Source organism: Bufo bufo, chromosome 4 (assembly GCF_905171765.1).
Source record: "Bufo bufo chromosome 4, aBufBuf1.1, whole genome shotgun sequence".
In the NCBI taxonomy this organism is placed as follows: Eukaryota; Metazoa; Chordata; class Amphibia; order Anura; family Bufonidae; genus Bufo; species Bufo bufo.
Genome location: NC_053392.1, coordinates 8,823,835 through 8,836,113, shown reverse-complemented (window position 1 = coordinate 8,836,113; position 12,279 = coordinate 8,823,835). Strand labels below are relative to the sequence as shown.

General features: G+C 43.8%; 3 protein-coding genes across 4 annotated transcripts in view; 1 reads left to right on the top strand and 2 right to left on the bottom strand.

Moving 5' to 3' along the window:
* Positions 1-12,279, bottom strand: part of LOC120998324 (aspartic and glutamic acid-rich protein-like) — a 2,513,920-nt gene that overhangs the window by 252,502 nt on the left and 2,249,139 nt on the right. The window lies entirely within an intron of this gene.
* Positions 1-12,279, top strand: part of LOC120998305 (gastrula zinc finger protein XlCGF26.1-like) — a 4,064,644-nt gene that overhangs the window by 2,710,189 nt on the left and 1,342,176 nt on the right. The window lies entirely within an intron of this gene.
* Positions 1-12,279, bottom strand: part of LOC120998353 (zinc finger protein 501-like) — a 75,843-nt gene that overhangs the window by 3,520 nt on the left and 60,044 nt on the right. Inside the window, exon 2 of one of the 2 annotated variants that reach the window (XM_040429019.1) lies at positions 3,021-3,992. In XM_040429019.1, the coding sequence (XP_040284953.1) occupies positions 3,021-3,992 (972 nt within the window). Of the gene's footprint in view, positions 1-1,688; positions 3,993-12,279 lie in introns of those variants that run through there. The other variant, XM_040429018.1, reaches the window with a different exon arrangement.

Here is a 12,279-nt window from a genome sequence, read left to right as displayed (position 1 = left end):
AAATTATTTATTATGCCTTTCTTATCTTTTAGCGTGAACCTGAGGTAGGTTTGCGATTTTTGATGTATGGGGACATGATAGTATGCGTCCTTGAGGTCGATGGAAGTCATGTATGCCCTTTTTGATTAGGGGAATTATGGACGCAATCGACTCCATATTGAATTTTCGGTAGGTTATGTGCTTGTTTAATTCTTTGAGATTTATGATGGTACGAGAGGATCCGTCGAGTTTTTGGACCAGGAATAGTCTTGAGTAAAACCCCCTCCCCCTTTCTGGCTTGGGGACCTCTGTTATGATGCCTGAAATTTTTAAGTCTGAGACTCCCTGCCAGATCTTTTGTAACACGCTTGGGCTGTGGGGTGTCACCTGAAATCTTTTTGGGGGTTTTGAGGAAAATTCTATGCAGTATCCGCTTTGGATTATATTTAGGGCCCAGGGATTTTGGGTCACCTTCTGCCATGGCGATAAAAAATTCCTCAATCTTCCCTCGACGCTGGCGTCACTGCTTATCGGACTGTTTATTTTGGGGATTGAGGAGGAAACCCCTGCCTTTGCCTCCTTTTGGATAACTCCATCGTCCCGTCTTCCCTTTTCCTCTATAGGATTTTGACTGGGAAGAGTAGGGACGAAAAGGTTTTTTCTTTTTCTCTTCTTGGAACCCCTTTTTTGTGTCCGCTGCCTTTTCTAAGATTGTGTCGAGAACAGGCCCGAACACGTACTCTCCAGAGAAGGCAATGGAGCACAGTTTGGCTTTTGATGCTCCGTCGCCCCCCCAGGACTTAACCCATAACACCCTTCTCGCAGCGTTTGATAGAGCTGCATCCTTCGCGGCGAATCTGACAGATTCCGCAGAGGCGTCAGCTAAAAAGGCCGTGGCGGATCTAAGAAGGGGGATGGAACCTAGGATTTCTTCCCTGGGAGTCTTGTTTTTTAAGTGATTCTCAAGCTCATTAAGCCAGATATACATAGTTCTGGCGACTGATGTCGCAGCTATGTTGGTCTTAATATCCAGCATGGAAGTCTTCCAGCATTTTCGTAGCAGAGAATCAGCTTTCCTCTCCATAGGGTCAGATAATTGTAAAGAGTCCTCAAATGGGAGGGTAGACTTTTTTACCACCATTGTGACCTGAACGGCGATTTTTGGTGTCTCATTAAAGATTTTTGTTTCGGCTGGGTCAAACAACAATCTTTGTTTAAATTCTCTAGAGACCGCCAGTCTCTTTTCAGGATTACTCCATTCGTCTAGGATCATGTCCCTTATGTTTTCATTTACGGGAAAGACTTTAGATTTCTTTGTTCTAAGTTCCCCAAACATTTCGCCCTGAACCGATTTGGGTTTTTAGACATCCTCGACGCCCATAGTCGTCCGTACGGCTCCCAATAGACCGTCAATGTCTTCAGAAGAAAAATAAAATTTCCTTGCATCCTCCACAATTTCGCCCTCAGACAAGTTTACGTCTTGATCAAACTGTCTGGAGTCGGAGGCACCCAAGTCCATGTCCTCATCCTCAGAGGAGGATGGAATAGATATTCTGGGTTTTTTGGGCGGAGGTAAGGAAACAGACTTAAGCGAGGCCAAGGAGGACTTAATTTCGCTCTGTATCATGGACTTAACCTCCATGAGGATAGACGGCCTCTTTTACCAGATCATTAATACAAGGCTGACAGAGTTTTTTAGTATAGCCTTCCTGTAGCCTTTTAGCACAAGTAGCACATCTTGCCTTTCTGGCCTTGATCTTAGCTTTAGCCCCCTATAAGAGAGGAGCGACTATGCATTAGACAAGCATAAGGCACACAGAAAGAAACAATTTGTTTCTTATCTCCCACAGGGTAACTCACTGTTGGAGTGGCCGAAGGAGGGTCCGCCGATTCCATGTGGCTTGCTGGGGTATCTGGACCAGACATCTCCTGGAACTGAATACGACTCACAGTGGAGGCAAGAATCATTCGAATGTGCCGCTCTTACATGCGCCGAGCGGCGTCTGACATCATTCGTATGCGCTCGCGGGCGCTCTCCACTGCTGCCTAGCTCCACCCCCACCCGGATATGCCACAGCGCTGGATCTGCGGCAGGTAAGGATGCCGGCGTGCCGTGCTTATGGCGGGCCGCTTACTCAACGGAGGGATTGGAGACCCCGGGTCGAGGAGGGAAAGCAGGCCCCTGATAACGGGGATGAGTTCCCTCAAGTGCTACACCTCTGCCCAGTGTTGGAATGTACCGCAGGAGGGCAGAGGGAGATAGGAACGATACCTCACAATACAGGTACCGAACTATTTTCTTCTTAAAGCGATACTTCCCACCGGAGGTGCTCTGTGTTAGGTGCTCCATAGGGACAGGAAACACTGAGGGTGAGAGTGGGTGGTGGCCTTTTAAACTCTGTGTTCCTGCCCCTATAGAGGACAAGGGTCAATCTCTCTATGGTAGCCGTCATGGTGGATGATAAGGAAAAGAACAATGTCGCTTTAGTTGCTTTCTGTTAGTCAGACGTTTCCGTTGTGTAAAAAAACGGATCCGTCTGATAACGGAAATCAAAACGGTGATGTGAACACACCCTTACATAGCTTTTTAGCTGCCCTCTAGTGGTCAAATATAAGTAGTACATGGTTTATACATTTTATTTAAAAACCTAACTCTCACACAGGAAAACATTTCTCATATTCAGAACATGGGTATTACTTTTCTTCTGTGTGACTTCTCTTGTGATAACTAAGATTTGATCTATATCTAAAACGTTTCCCACATAATGAACATGAATACGGCCTCTCTCCTGTGTGAACTCTCTCATGGTTAAGAAGTAGTGATCTATATGTGTAACTTTTCCCACATTCTAAACATGAATACGGCCTCTCTCCAGTGTGAGTTCTCTCATGTACAATAAGATCTGATTTATATGTGTAACTTTTCCCACATTCTAAACATGAATATGGCTTCTCTCCTGTGTGAGTTTTCTCGTGGGTAACAAGACTTGATTTATTTGCATAACATTTCCCACATTCTAAACATGAATATGGCTTCTCACCTGTATGAATTCTCTGATGTATAACAAGAGGTGCTTTTTCTGAGAAACATTTCCCACATTCTGAACATGAATACGGCTTTTCTCCTGTATGAACTCTCTTATGGCTAGCAAGTTTTGATTTAACATGAAAACATTTTCCACATTCAGGACATGGGTATGGCTTTTCTCCTGTGTGAATTCTCTGATGTGCAGAAAGACCTGATTTCACTGCAAAGCATTTCCCACATTCTGAACATGAATACGGCCTCTCTCCTGTGTGAACTCTCTTATGTTTAGCAAGTCGTGCTTTATTAGGAAAACATTTCTCACATTCAGAACATGGGTATGGCTTTTCTCCTGTGTGACTGCTCTCATGATAATCAAGGTGTGATTTATAGCTAAAACGTTGCCCACATAATAAACATGAATACGGCCTCTCTCCTTTGTGAAGTCTCTCATGGTTAACAAGTTGTGATTTATCTGTATAACTTTTCCCACATTCTAAACATGAATATGGCTTCTCTCCTGTGTGAGTTATCTCATGTCTAACAAGAGTTGATAGATTGGCAAAACATTTCCCACATTCCGAACATGAATATGGCTTCTCACTTGAGTGAATTTTTTCATGGGCAACAAGCCTTGGTTTGTCTGCGAAACGTTTCCCACATTCTGAACAGGAGTACAGCTTCGGTTCTATGTGAATTCTTCTGTGCATAAGAAGACCTGAGCGGTATGAAAACTGTTTGCCACATTCCCAGCACTGAAAACTTGTTTCCTCTTTATGATCTGTACTTGTGGCACCAATTTGTGATTGATCAGGAGAAGGTTCCTCACACTTAGCTGTATAATATGACAGATCTGTATTATGAAGTCCAGGATGCACATTTCTGGTAATGAGGTTTTCTCGTGACGAGCACTGCATGAGATCTTCATCTTCTACTTTATCATTCTGTGATAACATGAAGTTTTCTTCAGAGTTCCTACTGAGATTTTCTGTGATAATAAAAAGTGGATATTTGTGAAAAGACAAAGTAGAAAAATGTATAACATTCATATTAATCTACAAACACACATAGGGGTCATTTATCAAACTGGAAAATGAAAGGAGGAATTTGATTGGTTGCTTTGGGCAACTAAGCCAGTTCTACTTTACACCAGTTTGATAAATGTCTCCCATAGTTTTCTTTTCTTTTAACCAGATCCAGAAATGCAGGAAGATGTCCTTCCTTTATAGTCTCCATTCTATAACAAGTATCAATGATAGTGTCCAGGACTCTGCTCTACACTTAGTGATCACTTTTATTACAGAAGCCCGGACCTGATACAACTCAAAAATCTGATAAGCATCAAAACATTGTCTGGTAACCAGGACTGTCCTCTACCAATTTATTCACCCCATCAATGCAACTTGGGCATCACTTTATAGTGTCCCTCCAAACTTCCTGTCCCACCTGATCGGACATTGGGCATGAAGAGACACTCTTGCACACCGGGTGGTGAAGTTGCCAAGACAATTGTACAATGCCCAACAAGTCGTGGGCATAAGTCCCACTGCGATAAATAACACCCGTACACAATAATCTCTATATATGTTGGGGTTTCCTAACTCGTCAGGTGCCGTTATATTTCTTCATGAGCAGTATTCCTTTCGTCCAATAACAGAGAAACGGAACATAGTTTTATAAAAAGATGCTTCAGAATCATTATTTTAAGGGAACACATCAGGAGTGGTGACCAGTCCTCCACCTCGAACAAGATAACATGCCATAAGGTCTGTATAGCCTAATGGCTACAAACCAGATCTAATTTTTAGGGACTTATTTAGGATGAAGTGGAACAGACAGAGTGAGGTCATCAATCAGAATCAGTAATAAAGGTTACAGCACCTTGTTGGGTCCATTCCACTAAGAATTCAGAGTATTCTATCTAACACAACTAACTATACTATGGAGGAATAAAGCATACTGCACACCAACACCCATCCCAACTGTGAAGCATGGTGGAGAGTTGTCATGATTTTAGGCTATTTTACTGCCTCAGGTCCCGGACACCTAGGGATCATGGAGGAAACAATGGTTTCTAAGGTGTGTGAAAAGAATTTACAGGAGAAGGTGTTCCTCAAGTTGACCAGACACTGGCTTATGCAAGATAATGACACAAATTACACCAGTAATCACCTAAGGAATGGATAAAAAATGATAATTACCAGGAATTTGATTTTCCAAAAACCCAAGACAGCACCATAGAGAGAAATGGATCCATCCCCACCGACAGGAAGCCTCAGAGCAATTAAAAAGGGAACACCCACTTTCTCCTTCAATGTTGATTCCAAAGTAGATCAGTAGGAGCCGTACAAATGCAATTCATATAACTTATTCTTTCTTCCATTTTTTTTATTCTTTATCAAAGACAGAAACAATTGTCATCAACCACAAGCGCCAGGGAGGGAAAATCAAATTACCGGTAAGTGTACTTATCATTTTCCCTTCACCTATGACAGCACCATAGAGAGACCGAATAGCAGAGGAATAAAACACCCCCCAGGAGGGACAGCGCTTAAAAAGTATTCTATACTAAGAAGATCCAGGAGTAAGTAGAAGGCACCTTAGGCTAACAAGAGGTCCGGACTAAAAAAGTCTTATCAAGAAACATCCTAAAACCCAGGAACTTTTAACAACTAGACATTAGACTTTAAACCAGTCATAATCTTATAAAAGAAATCCCACATAGGTTCCTCAATAAGTGCTTATATAAATAATCGTAACAGATTTAACAAACCATGGGGGAGGGGCCTACCGCTGATCTGCCAAGACGCGTCTCGCTGAGCTCTCCAGCTCTCAAAGCTTAATCCTTGGCCATCGGATTAACACAGTCCAGAACCTGCCGAATTACTCACAGAACCAGTGGGCCTCCCAACACACCCTTCGCGACCCTCAGATTTTTCCATCTGGAGGAAATTCGCAACTTGGTGGACCGAGGCCTCCCCGCCAAGGTCTCCAGTCTTTCTCTAAACTACCGCGCTTCACAGGCACCCCTTCAGGACTCTGCAGGACCGGAGCTAACTGAATAACATTCCCGCAACTTCTCCAGTGAGACAAGGGTTCTCCCGCCTGATACCAGGCCACAGCTGCGGCCTACAACAGAGTTGCACCTGACCGGAAGTTGTGGTCGCGCAGAGAAATCGGTCGTTAGTGCCATTCTCACAACTAGCTGGACACCGCATTTGAGAAGGCTGTTGTGCTTTTCCTCACTAGAGGTACCAGACCACATACCTCTCCCTTCCCCTGCCTCTGCACCCCTCTTCTCCCCCCCATCCCCCCTCTGTTCTCATTAAGAGATATGCTCAAATTTTTCTGGACCAACGAAAGGGTCTATTTCTACAACCTACCAATTAAGTACAACAAGGGACTCACTCTATCTATATTAAGGGACTCTGGCCCAATTTTTAAAAAGTGTTTGCTCCAGCACTCACAATCAGCTATTATAAATAACCTACTACACCACTGCAGATGTGATTCTTTTACTATAACTTTAATGAGACCCAACTATTTTTGCTGAAATACCTACTTTATCATGGTGAAAATAGGCCAAGCTGTTTCTAAAGACAACAGTGACTTCCAAAAACCTAATGCTCCCGTTTCTCTTGAGAGGAGGAGGATCCTAATCCGTTCAACATCTGAGCTTCCTGATGTCTACGCGGCCAGGAACTTCCAGACCTTTAGATCCCAGACTGGTCAACAGTAACGGGCCTAGCCAATCTGCACCATTAAACGCTGCCTACTCCCTGGGAAGAAGTACCCTATGATCGCAACACAAAATCCAAGAAAAAAGCAGGAAAACTGACGCTCAAGAACCTTATCACTGACAACACTTGAAACGCTCCAGTGCTTGATGGGACTTTATTCCATTTTTAAATCATCAAACTTGGTGGTAAATTGTCTCTCACCCTTCCCTATCCCTTCCCAATTTCTCCCCCCATACCCCTTTTAATGGCCAGATATTTCTATCAACCCTATCCCCCCATTTAACCCTTCATCCCACTATTAAGAGACTAGAATTAATACATTTATGGTATAAATGTTGTTACAGCTTATATATTATTCATTTTCGGAGTACACTCTGCTACAACTTTATGGCACCTGTCACTGCATTCGGACCCATTCTTCACCATATCTTCTATGGCTTTATCACCCCTACCTGCATTACAACCTTTTCCATCTCTGCTATTCCTTACAGTATCTGAAACATGCCTTTAATAGGCCTACAATGGCCCAATACTACACCTCACTAAAACATGAATGGGGGAGACTGACCGGACCTGTTGGTCCTTCAGTTTCCATCCTTTATACACATTTTTATCTACTCTCTATCTCTGAACTCTGCTGCCTTCTTGCAGCAACTTTAAGTTCACACCTTTTCTATCTGCTTCTTTTAGTTCTTTTCCTTCCATCTTTGCCTACTTCACCACACTATTAGGATAGTTGAGTCTCTCCGACTAAGGTGTCAGAGACCTCAACTTTTACTATATCTTGAGGGCGAACTGATCGCCCCTATCAGTTTATTATTTGAGTTCATTATTATAGTTATACGATGAACGTTCCACTTTTGTATTTCTTTAATGTTATTTGTGCAATAACTTGTTGCCTTTTGTCATACTCTGCTCCGTCCCGCCCTCCCTCCCCTTCTATCCTTGCTCACACCTCCCCCTCCCTCTATTTAGGACCTAGACAATGAAGGAGTCCACATGCATAACCTTCTACTCACTATAACGCCTCAATGACATGACTTAGAATAATAACCTACAACGTGCGTGGGCTAAACTCTCCATCCAAAAGAGGTCAGGTGGTTTATTTTCTCAAAAAACACAAAGCAGACATCTGTATTTTACAAAAGACACATTTTAGAGACACACAGATTCCTACGATGAACAAAAAATATTTTTCCACTTGGTTCAACTCAGGCTCTGATAGCAAAGCCTCGAAGGAAGTCAGTATTGGAATAAGTAAACATATAGCCTTCTCTTTGTCAGGTAAGCGTACAGACCCAGACGGCCATAATATATTTATTAAAGGGAAGATAGGCAACTTCAAAGTAACCATAGGGAACATATACGCCCCCAACAAAGGCTAAGTCTCATGGCTTATTTCTACCAAGAAAAAACTGTAACGTTGTTCCCGAAGGCATACTGTCACGGTCCCTCAGATGACTGATGTCAGGAGATCAAGGAGATTGGCTGAACATGGAGAAATCTAACAGCCTCCTTGATTTCTCTTGATTTAGTGTTGATAGGGTTAGTGACCACTTCCCTTTTCTCAGCTGTTGCTCAGTGGTCATCATTTCTACCCTTTATAGTCTCACCTCACCCTTCTGACTATGCGGTTGATAGCTTCATTTGGGTTTGGCTGAGCTGGTGTGAGATCCTCTCTGGTGTTCCTGTTCTTCCATCTCTACAGAAGTTAAGTGTTGCGTTTGTTTGTATTTGTTATATTCCCTGTTGTATCTGGGCCTGAGACAGAGACTTCCATTCGTCAGTCTGGGGAGGAATGGGTTGTCTCTGGTCCTATACTAATTCCAGGGCCATATAGGGAAATCAGGGCCTAGGTATCCTACTTATGAATATTCTTACCTTGTAGGTCTATTCATATTGATAGGTAGTCAGGGCCCGGATTAGGGTTGTCTAGGAGGTGACCTGTTTCCTCCCTAGTTTCCAGGCCCAGTTACTGTTCCCCTTCCCTCCTGTGTTCAGTGTGGAGTTTCTCCCCCACATTGATCGTGACATTATCAACCGCCACAAAAAACGCCATTTCGTTCAGGTCAGTGCAGCTATGGATCCTATGTCTGTACTGGTAGAACAGCTGAAGGGACTGTCTTTGGAGGTAGCTGACCTCCGCGCGACAGACTTCCGGATTCAAAGACCACAGGCGGCTGGTTCCGATGGTGGGTACCAGGCCTGCCCTGAACCTAAGGTTGCCCTCCTGGATAGATTTTCTGGGGGTTGTGAAAATTTCATTTGGTTCAGGGAATCGTGTAAATTGTACTTATGCACAGTCTTGGGCTTTTTCTCTGCTGACCGGATCACCATCCCCTCCAGTCGGTAGATGAATATTTTAGAGCCTTGGGTCTTATTTATGATGACCCGGATCGGATCTCTCAGGCTGAGACCAAGTTATGTGGTTTACGGCAGGTAGAACGCTCCGCGGAGATCTATTGCTCGGAAATTAGGAGATGGGCTACGGATATGGAATGATCCTGCTCTCTGTAGTCAGTTCTGTCAGGGGCTATCTGAGAGGCTGCAGGACGCATTGGCCCTTCATTAAAAACCTGAGTCATTGGAAGCAGCCATGTCCCTTGCTGTACGTCTGGATAGACGCCTGAGGGGGAGATCTAAAGGTCCTCATCCTCAGGACGTACTGTCCAATAAGGTGGCGGCTTCCTTATGGTAAAGAGACACCTGTGGTTACGCCCTGTGAGGAGCCTATGCAGTTGTGGGGAGCTACTCCTGGGACTGCTGGTAAGAGCTCTAGTCATATGAAGGGAGTCTGTTTTTGTTGTGGAAAGAAGGGACATTTCGTGAATATTTGTCTGTACATTCAGCGTCAAGGTGTAAACAAAAATAAAAATGCTTAATCCCCAAATTACTATTGGCGGTGTGGGTGGGGAGCAAGAAAACCTACTTTTGTCATTTACTGGTAGTACCCGATTTCTCCTGTCTGCCGAGGTGGCGCTAGAGTCCAAAACTGTGGAAATCGAGGTATTTATCGACAGTGGGGCTGCGGTTAACCTGAATGATAGACAGTTTGTTCGTATTCATGGGTTGACTACTAGTGCACTAGAGAAAATAATTTCTGTCTTTGCAATTGTAAATGACATCCATTTAAGAGTGGGTGATATCCATCAGGAATCTATCTCGTGTTATGTGTTGGAGGGTCTGCCTGCTCTGATGGTTTTAGGCTTACTATGGTTAAGCAAACATAACCCTACCATCGACTGGCAAGCGAGACAGATTCTCGATTAGAGTGATTTTTGCATGGACAACTGTCTTAATGCGTCTTTCTCTGTGGTCACCACTAAAACTGTACCCTCGTTCATTTCCGAATTTTCTGATTTGTTTTCTGAGAGTGGTAACCAGAAGTTACCCCTGAATCGGGAGTATGATTGTCCCTTTCATCTTATTCCTGGAGCTAAACTGCCCAAATCTCGGTTGTATAATCTTTCGGAGCCCAAAAGAAAGGCTATCTGAGAGTATATTACTGAGAGCTTGGCGAAGGGTCATATCAGACCATCCAAATCCCTAGTAGCTGCTGGGTTGTTCTTTGTAAAAATAAAAAGATGGTAGCCTTAGACCACGACTGGACTTCCGTGAGCTCAACCGTATTTCCGTCTGTGATCCTTACCCCTTCTTTTGATTCCGGATTTGTTTAGTCAGATTGTCGGTGCCAAGGAGTTTTCTAAATTGGATTTGAGGGGGGAATATAATATGGTAAGGATCAGGGAGGGGGATGAGCGGAAAAATGCATTTAATACCCTGCAGGGTCATTTTGAAAACCTGGTCATGCCATTTGGGTTAAACAACGCTCCAATGGTTTTTCAACACTTTATCAATGACATCTTTCATCATCTGGTGGGGAGATTTGTTGTTGTATATCTGGATGACATACTAATTTATTCTCCAGACATGGAGACTCATAAGGACCATGTGAGACAGGTGTTACAGATCCTAAGATAGAATAAATTGTATGCGAAGATGGAAAAATTGTTTTTTGCTGTTCAGAAAGTGCAATTCCTGGGTTACCTGCTCTCACCCTCAGGTTTTCATATGGATCCTGAGAAAGTCTGTGCGGTGTTGGACTGGGATTGACCCGAAAATCTAAAAGCGCTTATGCGGTTTTTGAGATTCACCAACTACTACCGTAAATTCATCTTGAACTATTCAACTGTGGTTAAAACTTTAACAGACATGACTAGGAAGGGGGTCGATTTCTCTGTTTGCTATGTGGTGGCATTACAAGCCTTTTCTGCTGTGAAGGAATGTTTTGCTTCAGCCCCTATGCTGGTGCAACTGGACGTGTCTCAGTCATTCATTGTAGAGGTTGACGCATCCGAGGTAGGGGTGGGAGCAGTTTTGTCGCAAGGTTCTTCACCTAGTAAATGGTGCCCATGTGCACTCGACTGCTGAAAGAAATTATGACGTGGGTAATAGAGAATTGCTGACCATTAAGTTGGCTTTTGAAGAATGGCGCCATTGGTTGGAAGGAGCAATTCATCCTATTATGGTAATTACTGATCACAAAAATCTGGCTTACCTTGAGTCGGCTAAACGACTGAATTCAAGGCAGGCCAGATGGTCACTGTTTTTCACAAGATTTAACTTCATTGTCACCTAAGGCAGATGCTTTGTCGCGCATCTTTCCGGGGGGGGGGGGGGATTCTTAAGATCCTAGTCCTATTTTGTCTGAAGGGGTAGTCATATCTGCCCTATATCCTGATCTTGAGGCTAAGGTGTTGGAGGCCCAAGAGGAGGCTCCGGACTCCTGTCCTCTAGGGAAATTGTTTGTTCCTTCAGACTTACGTCATAAGGTATTTGAGGAACATCACTGTACTGTCTTGGCTGGACACCCTGGGAGTAGATCCACTGTCAATCTCATCTCGCGCAGATTTTGGTGGCCGGGGTTGCGTATATGTGTGGAGGGATATGTGTCAGCCTGTTGTACCTGTGCTCGTGCTAAGGTGACACATACTCGGCCTTCTGGATCTCTTTTTCCGTTACCCATCCCGTCCAGACCTTAGACGCATTTGTCCATGGATTTTATCACGGATTTACAGAATTCTTCGGGAAAAACAGTAATCCTGGTGGTAGTTGATCTCTTTAGCTAAATGGCACATTTTATAGCATTGCCTGCTCTACCTAATGCCAAGACTCTTGCACAGGTGTTTGTCGATAACATTGTGAAACTATGAAGAAGCATTCCCTCTGAAGTAGTGTCTGAACAGGGGACTCAGTTTGTTTCCAGATTCTGAAAAGCGTTCTGTACTCGACTGGGGGTACAATTGTCCTTTTCTTCGGCTTTTCATCCTCAGTCGAACGGACAGACGGAGCGCACCAATCAGAATCTGGAGACTTACTCGAGATGCTTTGTTTCGGAGAACCAGGAGTAGTGGACTTCATTCTTGTCGTTAGCGGAGTTTGCCATTAATAACCGTAGACAGGAGTTCACTGATAAGTCGTTGGTTTTTGGGGCATATGGATTCCATCCACAGTTTGGCACATTTTCTGGTTCTC